Source organism: Notamacropus eugenii, chromosome 2 (assembly GCF_028372415.1).
Source record: "Notamacropus eugenii isolate mMacEug1 chromosome 2, mMacEug1.pri_v2, whole genome shotgun sequence".
In the NCBI taxonomy this organism is placed as follows: domain Eukaryota; kingdom Metazoa; phylum Chordata; class Mammalia; order Diprotodontia; family Macropodidae; genus Notamacropus; species Notamacropus eugenii.
In genome coordinates, this window is record NC_092873.1 from 252,146,453 (window position 1) to 252,166,013 (window position 19,561).

General features: G+C 38.2%; 1 protein-coding gene across 2 annotated transcripts in view; it reads left to right on the forward strand.

The window, feature by feature from the left end:
* TULP4 (TUB like protein 4) overlaps window positions 1–16,639 on the forward strand; it is a 199,172-nt gene extending 182,533 nt beyond the window's left edge. Inside the window, exons 12-14 of one of the 2 annotated variants that reach the window (XM_072643805.1) lie at window positions 2,135–2,278; window positions 9,231–11,818; window positions 16,300–16,639. In XM_072643805.1, the coding sequence (XP_072499906.1) occupies window positions 2,135–2,278; window positions 9,231–11,818; window positions 16,300–16,416 (2,849 nt within the window). In that variant the 3' untranslated portion in view covers window positions 16,417–16,639. Of the gene's footprint in view, window positions 1–2,134; window positions 2,279–2,400; window positions 2,538–9,230; window positions 11,819–16,299 lie in introns of those variants that run through there. The other variant, XM_072643806.1, reaches the window with a different exon arrangement.
* The last annotated feature ends 2,922 nt before the right edge of the window (window positions 16,640–19,561 follow it).

Below are 19,561 nucleotides of genomic sequence, written 5' to 3' on the forward strand. Positions count from 1 at the left end.
GTGAAGTAGTGGGATATAAAATAATCCCATAGAACTCTTCAACCTTCTGATATTACCAAGAAAACCCAGAAGTAAGAGATAGAAAAAGACATTTTATTCAGAATAACTATTAAATGTATGGAATGTTTGGAAGTCTGCTCATCAAGACATATACAGGAATTATATGAATACAACTACAAACACTCTTTACAGAAATAAGTATTTAAATAATTGGAGAAGAATTAATTGCTTCTGCTTATATCATGCTAATATAATAAAAATGACATAACTGCATAAATTAATTTGCAGAATCAGTGCTATTCCTATCACTTACTAAGTTATTACTTTATGCAGTAAGACAAAATTATAACAAAATTCTTCTGCAGGTGCCAGAAGGTCAAGAATCTTTATGAGAAACATTGTTTTTAGGTAAGAAGAAAGGGGACCTAAAAGTTCTAGGTCTCAAACAATAATATGATGCTGTAGTATTCAAAATAACTTGGGTACTCATTCAAAAAATATATTTTAAGCATATAAGTGGAACAGATTAGGTATACAAGTTCCCAAAGCATAGGAATATAGTTTTTATTTCATAAACTGAGAAAAACTAATTACTGAAATAAGGACTTACTTATTTGACAAAAACTACTTCGAAAAATAGAAACCTGTCTGGAAAAACAGACTCAGTAATATCTTACACAACTTCAAATGAATCCATACCTAGTTATAAATGCTTATGTCATAAATTAGAGGCTCAGGAAATACAGATACCTTCCACAGTGATGATTAAAGGGTAGATTCTTAACCCAACATGGGATAGCAGAGATCTTAGGAGATGAAATTGAATTTTTTTGATTATACAACATTGAAAGTTTTTGCGCAAATTGAATCAGTGTAGTTAAAGTTAGAAGGAAAAAGAAAAGTATTTGTAGCAAATTTGGGAAGTCCAAGATATATTGAGTCTAACATAAATACATAAGATGAGATTTGTTCTCCAGTAGATTAATGATCAAAAGATACAAATAGGCAAGCTGTAAAAGAAGAAATTCATTATAAATTAACATGGGAAGAAATTACTAACAATCGATCAGTGCAAATTAAAGCAAATCTAAGATTCCACTTCATCCCATCCAATTGGCAAAATGAGTAGAGAAGGAACTCTGTTATGACAATATTGATACGTGTCTTGGCAGGTCTGGGTCTTTGAATTGCAGACTGACTTTACATATTTTTCTGCTATGTCTAATTTTACTTTAATCCTACTTAAGAGCCTGAGTGAAATTTCAGTTTCAAATTGATAATTTAGTGAACATGAATTCAGACACTTCACAGAGTACCAGTAATTAGTCCCAGGGTCATCCAGATAGAAGCTACCCTGTTCAAAGGAGAGAAGACAATAGATGTTCAAAAAAGTCTTGCCCACCACCATAGTGCCACTTCTCCAGTTCTTCCTGTTGCTTCTGGGACTCATTCATTATTGAGATGTGCCACTGAGAACCATTATTGTGGCTTCACAGTATTATTCGTGATACTTCCAGTAAGCAATCTACCAAATTTTTCCCATTCTGGTGAGTTGCTGATGAAGCACATCAGTAAGAATTTCTAGTATCTTCTAATTTAGACAGTGTACTAAAATAGAAATGTTCAATCCAGTGTACAAAGTTCCAAGATCAAACATTAACATGCGTAGTTAAAAAACAACTATAATACTAATAAGATCCAGTCTTTACTGTAATGTCCATGGTTTCCAATCTTTGCTAAACATAAAAATGTATAATTATGTGCTGATTAGTTATTTTCTTACATCATTACTATCCAATCTACAGTTGGTCTATTAAAGTTTTGAATAATTTACCTAAGTTGTGCGTCTTCTTATAAATGTTTTTGTAAAATATTCTGAACTTGTGGTTTTGTTGTGAGACAAATAACTAGAACCACAATTTGTGGTTTGAATTCAGAGATCTAGTCCATTATTGTCTCAAATCCCATCATGGTCCAGTGCCAGAGCCAAGATTAGAAATCTTGCAATTCTTTGGTATGTGTTGGCTTAGAGTTATAAGGAGTTATTTTTTTTCTCTTATTCCCCTGAATTTTCTGACACTTGGAATCCATTCATATTATATCTCTGCTAATCACTATTCTTTCTTCCCATTAGTAATCTATAAAACCAGCCTGCTGCATCTTCAGCCTAGGCAGATGACCATATATCTCCCAGAAGTACGCAAGATTTCCATGGATTATATTAATTTACCTGTATTCAACCCTAATGTCTTCAGTGAGGATGAAGATGATTTGCCAGGTATGCTAAATGTAATAGTTTCTGAATAAATGAATAGATCTTATGTGTAGACATGTTTTTGTGATTGTTTTTTTTCCTTTCTCTCAATTATTGAAGACACATTTTTTTTTTCTTAATAACAGGATACCAAATGGAATACTCATGGATTTTAAAAGAGGGAAAATAATTCAACTCACTGTAAATTGCAACAAAATACATCAATGGGTGTGATAAAGTTATATAGGAAAGTTGTAAGATGCTCATACAGTATTTAGGCCATTCCAGTAACCAGCAGGTGTCACACAAAGTCTTGTCTGCAATAAAGAAGAGAAGTTGTTAGAAGATGAAGATGAAAATGACACCTTACATTATATAGCACTTCACCCCCCCACAATAATAATAGCAGCTTATATTTGTATAATATTTTATAGTTTCCTCACAGCAACCTTTTAAGGTAGATGTTGCAAGTATTATTATTCTCCATTTTAAAAACTCAGAGATTAAGTAATTTAAGTTGTAGAACTGATAAGGAATAGACATGGGCTTTGGGCGGAGGCCTTCTGACTCCAAATCCACTCCCCTTCTACTAGAATATGTTGCCACCTGAGCTCTTTCATATCTAACCCAGTTAATCTGAAAAATATTTTTGAAAGGAAAAAACTCATTTTAAAAACTCAGAGATTAAGTAATTTAAGTTGTAGAACTGATAAGGAATAGACATGGGCTTTGGGCAGAGGCCTTCTGACTCCAAATCCACTCCCCTTCTACTAGAATATGTTGCCACCTGAGCTCTTTCATATCTAACCCAGTTAATCTGAAAAATATTTTTGAAAGGAAAAATATGTAGATCTCTACCAAATAATAATTACACACAAAAAACACAGTTTTTGGTTGACTGGAACATCCGTTAGCATGTAGAACTCCTCGTGAGAAAACTCCTTCCACCAAGGCAATTAAGTGTCCATTCTTCAACTCATACCCTTAGAGACCTGCCCCAAGCATTGAGAGGTGGCACGATGCCACACGACTTATCCTGATACTCACAGACTGCATATGTCAGAGGTGAGAGCTGAACCCCCTTGTTTCTGACAATAAGGTCATCTCTATGGACTACACCATGCTGCCTTATTATTTGATATGGACATGTTGTGTCAGTTCTGATATTCATTTCTTCCCTAATTTCTCTTTTCATTTCTGACATTTTCATATTAAGGCCCAAAGCCATCACTAATTTTGTTCTCAGAAAACACGAACAGCTATAGCCATTCTCCCTTAGACCCCAGATGGCTTGTGTTCATTTCAGTTACAGCCTTTCCCATTGTCTGACCACTCTCAGGGTGGTGCCAGCAGCCACAGTACCCCAGTCTGACCACTGTGCCATCCTCCCTCCATGCAGCTCTTTTTACTCCTTTGTCAGGAGATTTCAGCTTTTGGACACAGCCATAGTTCCTGTAGTGCTTGGATCAGATCACACTCAGGATTGCTGCCTTCCTCTGTCGGCATTCTTCCCAGCTACCTTCTAATTCTGTGAGGGAAGTAGTGCTGCACTACAGTGCTCAAAGGGAGAAGATTAGTCTGAATTAGTAAAAGTTCCCTTAAAGTACTTTTTAAATACATCATTAGGTAAACTTTATTGGCTAGTGAAGGGTTCCTTAAATGATCTGTCTTTAGTCCATCAAACATTTATTGAGTACAAGGGTTACAAAGACAAAAGTCCCTACCCTCAAGGAGCTTAGACATTTACAAATAAATGCAAAATATATATAAATTAAATACATTATAGTTATATCTTTAATTGTATATTATTAGTTGAGCAAGTAGGTGGCACTGTGGATAGGATTCTGAACTAAGCCTAGGAAGTCCTGAGTTCAAATTGTGCCTTCAGTGCTTCTTAGTTGTCTTACCCTGGACAAGTCACTTCTGTCTACCTCCATTTCCTTATCTGTAAAATGAAGATAATAATAGTACTTAACTGCCAGGATTGTTATAAGGGTAAAGTAAGATAATGTTTATAAAGTGCTTTACAAACCTTAAAGTGCTATAAAAATACTGCTCTTGCTCTTATTGCTGCTATTACTATTATGTGGGAGAGAGGCATTATTTAATTAATGGACGAGACTGATTTTGTTTGTATTAAATCCAGAGTGCTCCAAAGTCCTTGAAAAATGGTGTTCTCAATTGAAGTAATATAGACAAGCATTTATTAATATGTGCCAGACAGCATGCTAAACACAGAGGATACAAATAAAGTAAAAAACAGGCTCTTAAGGTGTTTAGTTTTTTTTTTAGGAAGCCTTTTCTTTCATAATTAGTATAACAGAAAACTTAAGTCTAGACACTAAATTATTACTTATTTTGTATTAGTAACTCCTAATTAATTGTATTTTTCTGCATGTCCCTATATAATTTATTGTTTGGGATTTTTAAAAAATAGATGCCAGATGTAGTGGCACTTGCCTATATTTCCTAGTGAAGCTGATGGCTCAGAAGTTGCGAGTTCATGTTAAGTTTGGCATTATTATGAACCCTAGTACTTCCAGCATGGATGAGATAGACTCACTATTTTTTAAAAATTTTTAATAAATATTGGTATTATTTTATTTCAAAGTCTAAAAACCAAACAGTTTTGTCTGGCATCACAGATTTAGAAGTATTTTGATACTTCTTCCTTCAGTTCCCAGTAGGTTGTGGCTGTTGTGGCTTTGTGATGCTTTTTAATGTTGTAGGTATTATTTTCATTCTCATCATCCTCCTTTGCCACTGCTGACCACTGTTATCAATTATACCTCCACTAAAGTCGTACTTGGGTGTGCTATCTTAATCTGGAGGTGACCTTGGGTTCTCAAAAGCAGTGTCAGTGGAGCACAGGCACTGAAAAGGCTTCAGGTACCCACCCCAAGGTATACATGTTTCTTACTGTCCAAAGATCAGTCTAGCACAATTGAGAGAGCCTGACCCAATGTTGACCTCAGGCTGATGAATTTTTTTGGTCACATTCACAGATTTATATAGGGTTGTGATCTCCATCAGGGGAAGAAGTACCCCCTACAGCAGAATTATAGATCCTGGAAGTTTTGCAGTTTCCCCAAAGAGAAAGCATATTATCCCATGTGTAATGATGATGAAAAGACAAAACAACTTTCCTCTCCTTTAGCAGAGAACCATGTCTACCCTAAATATTACATATAGATAAGTGAAGAACTTAAGATACAGCCAAAAGGGAAGGACAGAGAAAATTTGGAAAAATGGAGAGGTTCCTTTTTTCCAAAAAAAAGTACATTATGCAGTGGTCAATTCTGAGATCGCACTGACAACAAAAAAAGAGCAAATAGTATCAAGGAATTAAAATATGAGTATGAATTTTGTTAAACTAATCTATATTTGTTTAATTAATCTGTTTTGGTAATCTAATTTGTTGTTGCTTCATTCTGGAGGCAATCTTGGATTGAGGACCCCTGACCTTAATATTCACTAAATTGATGGGTGTTTATTGAATATCTGCTAAGCTTCTAGTGCTGGGGTGACACAGCATCAAACAGAAACTACTTTGCAGCAGGAACTTCTGTTTTTATCTTCAGTCCCTCCACACCTAATATAGTTCAGTGTTGCCAATAAGCATAATATTTGTTGTGTTAAATTGAACTACAATATGAGGCAGTCTGGTAGAATCAGGAAATCTGAATTCTAGGCCTATCTTGGCTGCTAGCTAGTTGAGACCTTGAGAAAGTCCCTTTACTTTTCTGGGCCTTACTTTCTTCATCTATAAAATGAAAGGCTAGAGAGATGTCTTCTAAGGGTCCTTCCAGCTCTATTATTTTGTGGGTTTTATATTTGGTAAGTATTACTGGCTACGTGGAAGAAAAGTAGCTTGGTAAATTTAAATGTCCCAGATTGGCAAAATATTCACTCAAGAATTCTCAGAATATGAAATAATAGTTTTGTTCCTAAAAATAATGTGTTTCATGTATCCACTTATGGGGGCCTTATTAATTTCCAATTTAAGCTTTATATGAATAGAAAAAAGACATAACTGTCTCTTGAAGAAGTAGTTCTCTCCAGTGTTTTAAAGCTTTATTCAAGAATTCTCTTCCAGTTAAACAAGTGTACCTCATTTACTAGTTTTGTGACTCTGGGCAAGTCACTTATCCCTGTTTGCCTCAGTTTTATCTATAAAACAAACTGGAAAAGGAAATGGCAAACTACTCCAATATCGTTGCCAAGAAAACCCCAAATAGGGTCACAAAGAGGCAGACGTGACTGAGATAACAGAATCACAGCAATCTCACTTAAGCAACATTAATCTCTGCAAATCCAGATTTATAAAACAATCAAAACAGATAATTATTTGCTTTGCAAAATGATTCACTATATTATTCCTTTCAGTGACAGCTTCCCAAATACATTTTGAATAATTACATTTGCAAAGATACAGTTTATCCAGTGTTTATAAGGACATACCTATCGTATAAGGCATTAACATGCCTTATGTACCAAGTACTGTGCTAAACACTAGGCATGCAAATACAAGGAAAAAGAAAAAGAATCCCTGTCCTCAGGGAGCTTGCATTCTGACAGGGGAAGTATACAGAGAGGAGCTAAAAACTAGGGGGAGAGAAGTATCTTCATGGGGGCAGAGGGTCAAAGTCTAGAAAGTAAGAAGCTGAATGGGGAGGGAAATGGAGGTTGGCCAGCCTAGATCCATTCACAAAATGGAGGCCACTGGAGGAATTCATTATTGAAAAAGGGAGCTAGCCTGGTAGAAGGGTGTTCCAGGGTGAGAGTGCTGTCCAGGAGAAGTTGGACATTCCAAGGTGAAAAGGACTCAGATGCTGAAGAAAGTTCTCACAAAGTGAACCTTACCTGTAATTTTAGTTGGTCCTTAATGATATATAGTCCTTAGAAATTCTCATGCAACAGAATTACATCATGAAATATAAACCTCTCAGTTTTTTATTGTAGGCACAGACATCGTGCTGGCTGTTGAGCCAAAGCAGTATTTACAGCTGTAGATTTTATCTAGAATAATTAACAGATGAATTATTCAACCAGCACAGATGTTGGTGTTACATTGGTCCTTTTTATTGCATTTCTGTATTATTTCTATGTTACCATTTCCTGAATGAACTCTAATACAAATATTTTGTGCATATGTATATATACACACACACACATAAATACACAAAGAGCTATACTCACAGGTGGGCCCTTACATGTAGACATACTCTGGGGAAGTTGAAGACTAGGAAGGAGAGTGATTTACTTGTCTAAAGTTTCAGGCCAAACACCCAGCAGAGCTCCAAATACATGATGATCGTTATTTCAAGGTCTTTCCCTGCTAATAAGATTGGAGCTGATTTTATGGTATAGTAATCTTTACATTCTGCATGATATACATAACCCAGTCTCTAATTTTCTACTATCTTGTTTGCTTTCCATTTGGGTAAGTTATGGGCATCTGTTCCATTGTGAAATGTTAGATGTTATTTCCTGATGTAGTCAGATGCTTGAAAAGATCAAGTAATAACTTCACTTATTACAGGAAACCCATTTTTCTTGTTGACATCATATAATTGAAGATGCAGTTCTTAGAATGTGCTTAGCCATACAAAATGCTATTCTTATTCTTTTAAATTTTTTCACATTTTATTTAAAAATTAAAATTCTTTAAAATTAAACATTGACAGAGAGCAAAGATAAAAATAGAAATGATTCTTTATGTTGGTATGTGTACAGAATTGCCTAAAATCTGAACTGACAGAGTTTATAAAAAGGTTCTTTGCTCCAGAAGAATGTATACATATCCAGATTCTTTTTGTCTTATGTGAAATACAGCAGGAAGGGGATAAACATCATTCTGAACCTAGGTTATACTTCAAAACTCCAGACACTTGTTTCAGCTACCATCAGGCAGAAGTGAAGTTGTGCTCACCTCTGTGCTGGACGCACTCGCTCCCCTGCCTTGAGACAAGATTGCCTTCATGTTCCACAGTCTTTTGTTTGTGTAACTAATAACAGACTTTCATATGAAAGTAACTTGTGGCTAGAAATAGCTTCTATTTGCTAGCACTTCAGAGCTGCCCAGTACTTTTCACACCAGTCAGTCAGCAAACATTTATTAAACCCCTCCTATGTGCTAGACTTGATGATAAGTGAGGATCCAGAAATAAAAACAGAACAATCTCTGTTCAAAAGGAGTTTACGTTCCATCTGGGAAGATAAAATAGACCTTATCTAATTTGGTCTTCCCCAAAACTGATTAAGATAGCACTTAGTAGCTACGTGACCCTGAGCAATTCACTTAACCTTAGTTTGCCTCAACTGTAAAATGGGGATAATATTAGCACCCACTTCCCAAGGGTTATTATGAGGATTAAATGAGATCATTGTAAAGTGCTTAGCACAGTGTCTGACACATAGTAGACCCTATAGAAATCATATTTTCTTCCCCCTTTTCACCTATTATTCATCCTTCCTATGGCATATTGCCTTCCCCTACTGGCCCCAGTTCTCTTTTCCCTGAAACAGCAAAGTTTTTTTTTAGCTAACAAGACCAACTTCCATGCTTCTTTTTTCAGAGGAGTCATAGAATGAGAAGGTACATCCATGAAATTAATGTCCTCCTTGTGTAGAGCTTGCACATAACACCCCCTTACTAAGGGGCTCATAGTTGCAAAGAAGCTAGTTTTCTTATATCCCCTAATACCTCACAGAAATGGGAAATCAGAAAGCTGTGAGTGTTGCTGAAGTCAGTAGCATCACATACTAAAAAAGCATTATGGCCATTCTAACACAGAAAAATGGGGCTGCCACTCACTGAGAGTTCCTCCTGCCTTAAGAACCCAAGTATCAAGTCATGATGACTTTATGTAACTTGAGGAAAAGATCTTAGTTCCAGATTCAAACATGTAATTCTTATTCTGACTCAATTTCTTGTCACTGTTTTATAAGCTGCTTTTTTTTCCCTTTCTTATAGTTACTGGAGCATCTGGAGTACCTGAGAATAATCCCCCTTGCACCGTGAACATCCCCATTGCTCCTATTCACAGCTCAGCACAAGCTATGTCCCCCACACAGAGCATTGGGCTGGTGCAGTCCCTGCTTGCAAATCAGAACGTGCAGTTGGATATCCTAACCAATCAAACATCATCTGTTGGAGGGGCTGACCATGCCAGTGATAGCACCATCCAATACCCAGTCCCCAATAGGTATTCCAGTCCAGGACAGGTGATTTTTGGAGGAGTAGAAATGGGACGAATGATTCAGGCACCTCCTCAGCTGTCTCTGCCTCCACAGGGGGCAATCCCACTGTCTATGGGGGATCACGGAGACAGAGAACATGAGCACCTCCAGAAGGCAACAAAGGCCCTGAGGCCAGTACAGCAGCTGGCAGCAGAAGGGGATGCTGTGGTCTTTGCCACTACCCAAGAGATCCAGATGAATAAATTGAACCCACCACCTCCTTACCCAGGAACTATCCCAGCTGCTCCCACCACTGCAGCCCCTCCCCCACCACTGCCTCCACCTCAGCCCCCCGTGGATGTTTGTCTGAAAAAGGGAGACTTCTCTCTTTTCCCCTCTTCAGGACATTACCAAACCCCTCTTGGCTATGAGAGGATCACCACCTTTGACAGCAGTGGTAATGTGGAGGAAGTGTGTCGACCTCGGACTCGGATGCTGTGTGCTCAGAACACTTATACCCTTCCGGGTCCTGGAAGCTCAGCCACCTTGAGGATCACGGCCACTCAAAAGAAGACCCCACAGCCCTGTTCCAGTGCAACTCTCAACCGGTTAACTGTCCCCCGCTACTCCATCCCATCCGGGGACCCACCTCCTTATCCAGAAATTGCTAGCCAACTGGCACAGGGGCGAGGAGCTTCCCAGAGATTAGATAGCAGCCTTATCCATGCAACGCTTCGCAGGAACAACCGAGAGGTAGCTCAGAAGATGACTCAACTGGGAGATAGTCAGCGGGCCACCTTACAGCACCCACCGAAGTCTAAGAGTAGTGTGGTAACTGCTCAGTACCAGCCAAGGCCACCTGCTGCTCTGTACACCTGTAGCCAATGCAGTGGCAGTGGAAGTGGTACAAATAGTAGTGGGGGGAGTGTGGGTGGTGCTGGTGCCAGCAGTGGCACATCCAGCCTTGGTGGTGGCATGCGTCCTGATCTGAGCTCAGTGGGCAGCTCCCAGCACAGCTCAGTCATAGCGCACTCTGTCAGCACTTCACCCTTGACCTCCCAGTCTTCATACAATCTATTGAGCCCACCTGACAACTCTCGTGATCGGACAGACTATGTCAACTCTGCCTTCACAGAGGATGAGGCCCTATCCCAGCACTGTCAGGTGGAAAAGTCTATTAGACATGCAGCACTAGCTGATGCAACTTTGGGAGTGAAACGGCCACCACCTTACCAGTGGGACCCTATGTTGGGAGAAGATATTTGGGTTCCTCAGGAAAGGACAGCACAGAGTTCAGTGCCCAACCCGCTGAAACCACCACCTCTGATGATTGGTCAGGCCCAGCACCTAGATGTGTCCCGAGTGCCCTTTGTTTCCCCCAAGTCTCCAACCAGCCCTACTGCCACTTTCCAGACAGGCTATGGGATGGGAGTACCTTTTCCAGGAAACTATAATAATCCCCCTCTGCAGGGAATGCAGGCTCCCTGCTCCCCTAAAGAAGCCCTGTCCCCAACACAATTTGCACAACAGGAGCCCACTGTAGTACTTCAGCCAGGGTACTCATCCAACCTTTCCTATTGCCCTTTGCCACCCATGTATCCAGGAAGCAGCACATGTTCTAGTTTACAGCTGCCACCCATTGCCTTGCATCCTTGGAATTCTTACAGTGCGTGCCCACCTGTGCAGAACTCCCAGGGCACTCTTCCTCCCAAGTCACACTTGGTTGTGGAAAAACCCATCATGTCCCCACCACCAGCTGAGCACCAAGGCCACCTGGGTACAGAAGTGATGGTGGAGACTGTAGACAATTTCCAGGAAGTCCTCTCCTTGACAGAAAGTCCTATCCCACAGAGGACAGATAAATTTGGGAAGAAGAACCGTAAGCACCTGGACAGCCGTGCTGAAGAAGGGAACGTCCAGGCCATTACAGAGGGCAAGGGCAAGAAGGAGGCAAGGACTCTGAGTGACTTCAACTCTCTCATCTCCAGCCCCCGACTTGGGAGGGAGAAAAAGAAAGTGAAGAGCCAGAAGGACCAGCTGAAGTCAAAGAAGCTCAATAAGACAAATGAATTTCAGGATAGCTCTGAGAGTGAGCCAGAACTGTTTATCAGTGGGGATGAGCTGATGAACCAGAGCCAAGGCAGCAAAAAGGGGTGGAAAACCAAAAGGAGTCTGAGGACAGCCAGTGAGCTGGAGGAATTCAAGTGCCGGAAAGCTAATGAAAAGGAGGATGGGAGGTTGGGGAGTCAGGGATTTGTGTATGTGATGGCTAACAAGCAGCCTTTGTGGAATGAGGCAACACAAGTGTACCAGCTGGACTTCGGAGGGCGGGTGACCCAAGAATCTGCAAAAAACTTCCAGATTGAGTTGGAAGGGAGACAGGTAAGACTGCTTTAAAAGTGATAGTAATTTATTTTGAAAAACCACATGCAGTCCCAGAAATCCTATTTCACCCTTTTGGCCTCACTTCCTTTTTTAAAATTACTTTCTTTTTTCAATTATCAAAAAATTATTTTCTCTCCTTTCTCCCATCATCTGTTAAAAAGAAAAGGAACAAATCCCTGTAACCCCTAAGTATATAGTTAAGGAAAAGAAATTCCCACATTGGCCATGTCCAAAAAATGTATGTCTCATTCTGTACCTCATCACTTCTCAATCAAGAGATTTGTCCTCCCTCCTTCTTTCCTTTTTCTCTCCTTTCCTCCCTTCTTTATTCCTTCATTCCTTCCTTCCTTTTCCTCCTTCCTTCCATCCTTTCTCCCCATCACTATTTTTCCTAATCTAGAAATGCAGCAGCCAGTCATGGAGCCTATTCCACCGTTGATTGGTACAGAAGCTTTGATCTGTTCCATTTCTGATGTAGGCCATTTCCTCTCTCCTTAGTCAACCAAGTGGCCCCCTATTTCCAGAGGTCCCCTATGTTAGTGTACAACTTAGTGTGGACATCCATTCAACCTTAACCTCTGCTGCAACTCAGAACCCCCAAGCTCCAGTAATCCACCAGTCTCAGCCTACATAGTAGCAGAGATCACAGGCATCTGCCACCACACTTAGCTTGGACTCATTTTAAAACAGAAATGTTTTACTTCTTTAAAAAAAGAAATTCTTTTTGTACAGAGGATTAACAGCTAATATTACAAATGAATGATTCAAACAAAGTATATAGTAATGAGAGAATTCAGACAGTACATATTTTTACACCTTTCCTGTCAGAGCAATGAAAAGGCTTCAATGTGTTCATTATCTTTAGTAATACTGACATCTCATGAAACTTTCTACAAAAGCAAACCCCAAGAATTTTGTTCTGCATTCCAGTAGCTGAACCATTAATTAAATAGGGCCCAAAGGAGACTGTCAATATAAGCAATTTGATAGCTGTCTGAATAATTATCTTTGGTCTGGCAGAGTTCCTTTTACATGCTGACTTTGAGTAAATGTGGTCAAACTCAGATGGTCTGTGAATTCTATTAAAGGCAGTGAGATTTTTACTTCAAGATACATTCATGAATCTGTATGTTAAGCCTTGTTACAAAATATTTTTCTACCTTGCTACAACTTCTTTATCCAATTAAACTTTATATTTTAGATTAAAAAAATTTTGCTTTTAATTTTTTTTTTCTTTGTAGGAAATTATGTTAAAAACTTTTGCAGAACTGATAGACTAATGCTTCTTTGAATATTGCATGATTCAGAGTAGAAAATTTTTCAAGGGTAGACCAATGAGCAAAACTGAAAGCCTGTCAAACCATCATTAGAAATAAATGTATTTTGAGATTCTGAAAAATCTGAGCTGCCTTTTTTTCCCCCATTCAGCTTTCATTTCTGTCCTGCTTTGCACTTCTGAGTTTGAAGAGGGACTAGACATGCCAGTTTATTATAAATGAGATACTTATATCAAAATTTGGGAGTTTTTAGCTTGACTTTGTAGGTTAGGAATAGGATGAGCTTTGTTAAAAGAACTTTCTTTTCAAGTGATAGTCCATTTCAAGGTTCTGAAGCCTTTTCAGTTCCTTGAGGATTAATTACCAAATTCCCTCTTGTTGAGCCGTGTTTTTGCTAGTAAGACTCCTGTTAAAGATTGAATAAGATAAAAATCACCCTGTATTTTAGCATTATTTTTAAAAATTGAGTTGAAAGGATATTGGATTTCAAGGGACAGTTTTTCACAAAGGGTGTCCCATGAAATTCGCACAGCAAGCATTTGTTCCTTAAGTGACTGGGAGTCATCTTTTAAAGGAAGATTAACTATACACAGTAGAGGCAAAACTAGCTTATGAAATTGTCTCCAATATTAAGGAGGAAACAGTGGAAATATGGTTAATGAATATTAGTGAAGTTCAGAGGACAGGTGTTCAGATCTCAACTAACTCAGTTGTGGCCTGTGTGACTAGGAAAAATCACCTTCCTTCTCTGGACTTTTATTTCCTGATCTCTAAAATACACTTACCAAGGTGATCACTAAGTTTTCTCCTTGCTCTAAATCCTATGATTCTGTATGCTGGTTTATTTAGCTTGCAAGTTTCTCAGAAGTACCAAGAAATTCTCCTAGGTAGGGAGAGTAAGAAGATGAGAGAGAGAGAGAGAGTTTCTACACATAACTGGATCATATTATTGTTTTCTGTTCAGACTTAGAGGGGAAAAAGCTCTAATTGCTACTAATTAGCACTAGCTGTTACTTAATTGCTAGATTGCACTTTTCAATGATTTTTCATCTCACTTCAGTTAATCCACTTCAAATTTTGGCTTAATTCATATCTTCCCCTAAGTAACTTTTTTTACATAGTCTCTATAAAAGAGTTGCGATAAAAATATCTTTGGTCGAACATGTTAAGGGGTCCCCTGAACTTGTCTTTTTGAGTTGTCATATTTTCCAGAAACACCAGACCCAGAGCATGCAGGAGGCCCCAGATGTGTCAAGGACCAATCTCTTCTCTCAGCTGACATAAGCTAGACTGCCTGTGTGACACTGGGAGTCATGACAGGTGCCAGACAGTCTGGACTAGGCTTGTGCAGCTGGGCCCTTATGGATAAGGAGACCATGATATCTTTATTGTCTTTGTGTCTTGCCTTTGTTCTCCCCTTCAGATGGAATTTGGATGTTCCCCACCTTTCCTGCACCTTTCCTTTCCTATGCCATGCCCCTTTACGTGGAGATTCTGATATCTTCCCCTTCCTTTGTCTTACTGTCATAAATATGCAGACTTCTATATGAATTAGAAACACTTTGATGTCCACATGCATGGTCATTTCTCTTGTAATAAACTTAGTTTTCATGTAAGTTTTGTGAAGTTGTGACTACCTGTTGTGAGATCATATTGTAATTGATTAATCTATAATCATTAGGAGCTAGTAAAGTGTCCTATTCAGCATATATTTGACCATGGGGGAGTCATTTAAGCTCCATAAATCTCATTTTCCTCATCTGTAAAAGGAAGGGAGTTGGACTAGGTCATTCAGTCAGTCACCATTTCTTAATTACTTCCTATGTGCCAGGCACGGTGCTAAACCGTAAAGGCATAAAAAGAGGCCTCCAGGAGCTCACAGTCTAATGGGGGAGACAGCAAACAAACAAATAAGTACAAACAAGCTGCATACAGGATAAGGAGGAAATCATTAACAGAGAGAAGGCCCTAGAATAAAGGGGGAATAAGAAACGGCTTCCTCTATAAGATGGGATTTTGGTAGGAACTTAAAGGAAGTAGGGGAGTGATTAGGTAGAGATGAGGAAGAGGGACTAGACATGCCAGTTTATTATAAATGAGATACTTATATCAAAATTTGGGAGTTCCACATCTGGGAATGCGGAACACAGTAAAAATGATGAGAGCTGAGAGATGGAGTGTCTCATTCATGAAAGAGCAAGGAAGCCAGTGTCACTGGATCAAAGAGTACATGTTAGAGAATAAGGTGTAAGAAGACTGGAAAGATAGGAGGGAACGGCTTTGAATGCCAGCAGATTTTGTATTTGATCCCAGAGCCTCTAGGGAGCCTCTGGAAGTTTATTGAGTAGAGGGGCTGACAGGCTGTTGCAGCAGTTCAGATGTGAGGTGTTAAGAGGTAGCAATGTAAGAGGACAGAAGGGCATAAATCTGAGAGGTGATACAAAGGTGAAAATGACAGACTTTGGTAATAGAATGGATAGAGAGTGAAAGGTAGTGAGGAGTCCAGGATTACTCCTAGATTGTGAATCTGAGGAAAGGGGAGGATGGTGATGTCCTCTACTGTAATGGGGAATATTTGTGTGGGGTGAGCAAGGTGGAGAATTTAAAGGGAAAAATACTTAGCTCAGTTTTGGATGTGTTGAGTTTAATATGTCTACTGGATATCCAGCTTTTGATGTCTGAAAGGCAGTTGGAGATTCAAGATTAGAAGTCAGCAGAGAGATTGTGGCAGGATTGGTAGATAACTTCTAAAGGTCCCTTCCTGCTCTAAATTTGTGATTCTTTCTTCCATTTTCAGGGATAAGCTCATATACCAAAACAATAATCTTTTATTCATAGTTACCAGTCCGTCGTTCAAAAGAAAAAAAATAATTATTTTCTAAATAATGATGTGCACTCATTGTCATTCCAGCAATTATCACAGTAGCATGAAATTGAGACCTTCCAAGGACTGTGAAAAGTGATTGTTATGTAAATTTTCATCTTCAATTTCTCACAAGGACAAACTACTGAATATGTCAAGCTTCAGGAAGTTTTGGTGTTTGGGAGAACTGGAGAAGCACTCTTAAGACAAGAACTCAGTTTTTTTTCATAGATCACATAATTAGTGCACTTTAGGTTTGAATTTAATTTTAAAAATTCTTTTGTGTTGCAATTTTAACTGTTTTCCTTATTTTCTTTCTTGCTATTGCCCTATTATAGGTAATGCAATTTGGAAGGATTGATGGCAATGCTTACATTTTGGACTTTCAATACCCCTTTTCTGCTGTCCAGGCATTTGCAGTTGCTCTGGCTAATGTGACTCAGCGCCTCAAGTGAAGGAAAAAAATGACTCAAAGGAGAAAGAAACACAAAGAAACCTTTTTAAAGAAGTCCAATCCAGAAAATGCTGGCAGACCCAATGTTGGGTGTAACAGAGGTGCCTGTATGGACAGCAAACTGGAAAAATGTTATCAGGCCCCCCAGAGAGGCCACTGAACTGTAATTGTTATTGTTTATTTGGGTTTTTAGTATCCTTTATCTTTTTTTTTTTTTTTTTTTTTTACAAAAGCAAAATATAGTGCTGGTGTTTCAGAGCAAAGGGCTGGAACCATTCGTTGTTATGTTGGGAAGTGTAGCTTTGGCTTGTGGTAATGGTTCTATTGTGTTTGCTGATGTAAAGCTAGTGGGGGAAGGGGGGGAGGGCCATGATGTGGGGTGGGGGGAGAACAGGACAACTGTCCTTTTGGATGGACTGCCTTATATCACGTTTTTCTTTTAAAAACATGGAACATACATATTATTTTTCATTCCCTCATTATATCACCTTTTATTACTATCCCAACATTGACAGTGGTGTAAAAGCAATGCAAAAAAATTTCAGACAGAAAAATACTTGAAAATTCAGTTTATTCATTGGTAGCTGAGTATTGCAGGCATCTTTTTTAGGGTGGATGGAACAAACTGTAATTTCTAAATTCTAGGTTGTTACTACAGAGAGAATAATTGTATACCAATAGGCATTTTAGCAACACACTATGTGAGAGAAATCTGCTTCTGAAAGGTGGTATCACCTGGGATAAGTATGATTTTCTCTATGATGAAACGTGAGGGAGAAATGGACTGCAATTTTCCAGTATTGTGTGTACATGTAAATGAGAGGCCTAGCATGTCTCAGTGTAGACCGAGTTGAAGGACTACACTCCTCTTTGAGTGCTTAATGTTTAAGATGAGTGATTTTAGGAGGTGCATGATATGTGAGAGTTTCTTTTCCTAACAGCAATGACAGTTGTTTGGCATGATTGACTGAAAGGAGGTGAGGAGGCTGAAATTAGAGAGATCTAGTCAGATGACCACTCGTTGGGTGTGTTATACTGGGAATACTTTGGGTTGTTAGGGGTTAGATTCGATAACTACTGAGCTTCCTTCCAACCCTGTGATTCTGTAGTGGGAAGACTGATTTTTCTCAAACCAGTGGTGTGTAACTCCTGCTGAGAACCAACTCCAGTCCTCCTGTAAGTTGGGACAGGGCTACATAGAGGAGGTTACTGTATGTTTTCTATTTTCTCTTATCTTCCAGATACATGTCTCTTCACTGCTCTCTCTTTCTTAAAGAGAAAAATTTTCCTAATTTTTCCTTTGAAAATATGCTGTACTATTCTCTGCTACATAAAAATTCTAAAACCCTTGAAGTAATTTTCCATTAGAATGGACATTGTAACTCATTTATTTATAAAGGCATATTAAGCAGGGTAGTGAAAGATAGTGGTTTCATCAAGTTTTGAAAGTTGTCCTGTTGTTCCCCATGAGTAAAGTTACTTATTTAATAGTACAGAGTATTTTGCAGAGGAATAAAGCCTTTACAAAAATCAGTAACAGTTGGGGGGCCTTAGGAATTACTGTCAACAACTTGCTTAAACTTTTTTCAATGGATTTCTATTCCACTGGTTTTTGCTGCTGTTAAGAAAGCTATTACGCCCACCCCGGGTTTATATGTACATTCACTTGAATGAAAGCTTCTTAAATGAAAGGAGGACAGAATGATGGCTGTGTGCAGTACAAAGAGGTCCATCACAAATGCTTCTTTTAAATATGATTTTGAATATCTAGGCATTCCATTTGGACCACTTTTATAAATGTCATTTTTGCTCATCAGCAAGGAACCTTCCTCCTTGAACTCGAAATTAAGCTGGCTCTCTATGGCAGAGCACTCCTTTTTGTATTGCCTTCATCCTGCCCTTCTTCCTACCTTCAGGTGGAAGAAGGATTTCTTGGGCAGTGTTTAGGCCCTGAAACCAAGATCTGAATTGATTTTTTTTCTGAATACACAAGTTTGATATTGCTAAAGTGTTCCTAGGAACATTTAAAATGTTAGTTTTCACTTGTATACTAGTTTAGGGTCCTGTATTTGGGTTTTGTTTGAAAACAGACAAGTGGAAAATGTTATAAGAAGTTAAAATAGGTATGTTCATTATTTAAGCATTTATTTTTAAATTCTTTATTTGGTTTTATGAGCATAACAAAGAAGCATCTAGACATAAGAATTAGATATAAAAACTGGCTCATTCATTGCTCAGAGCAAGACATTGTCAATAAGCATTCTCTTCGGGCCCTAAAAAAACATTGATATGATTTTAAAACATTATGAAAGTTACTGTTTGCCAGCCAAAACTGAGCTTAAGATTTTATATTTAAACGTTACAAACCAGTTTTTTGGTAGATAAGTTCTTCTAGGAAGAATTTAGCAATGTGTTCAGAATTATCTAATTCTTTTATACATTAGTTTTCTGTAGCCTGATAATGGCTTTTCAGTGCTTATTTTTAGTTGTGCAATAATTGTTACAGCCTAGTTTTTTAAATAATTTAAATGCAAATTCTCTTATTGTCCTAGAGACAAATTATTTATCTTGCTTAATGTAATAAGTGTTTTTAGGGATTATTTTATTACTATGTACTGGTGAGTTATACCCACTTTCTTATTTATATAAAAAGCATCCTTGTAACTAATTATTTGGTAGCAGTACATTTTGCTGCAAGAATTGCAGAATATGTATAGGAAGATTTTGTGTTTGCTGGACAATTTGCAACTTTATAATTTAATGGAAAAAAAATCCTGTTAATTAGGCAGTTAAAAAACAACAATATCTTTGAGTATATTACATTAAGACTATGATTTCCTTGTGATGGTGTAACTTAACTAGATGTTTTCCTTTTGTGTTGAACTTTCTTTTGAAATAAAGATAGTATATTCTGAGTGGGGAAAAATGAGAGAATAAGAATAGCAGTGGAGAGGGAATTTTAAGTAATCTGCTTCAGATTTTTTAAAGCCCTGTTTGATTTCTGAAATATGACATAAAACGATAAAATATAGAATATGTAATAAAAGCCTTTCTAAATGAGGGTCAATGCACAAGGGGATTCTTTGAAATTAGTATTCAAAATCTTTATGTCAGATGAGTATAGAAATTATGTAGCAAAGATAATT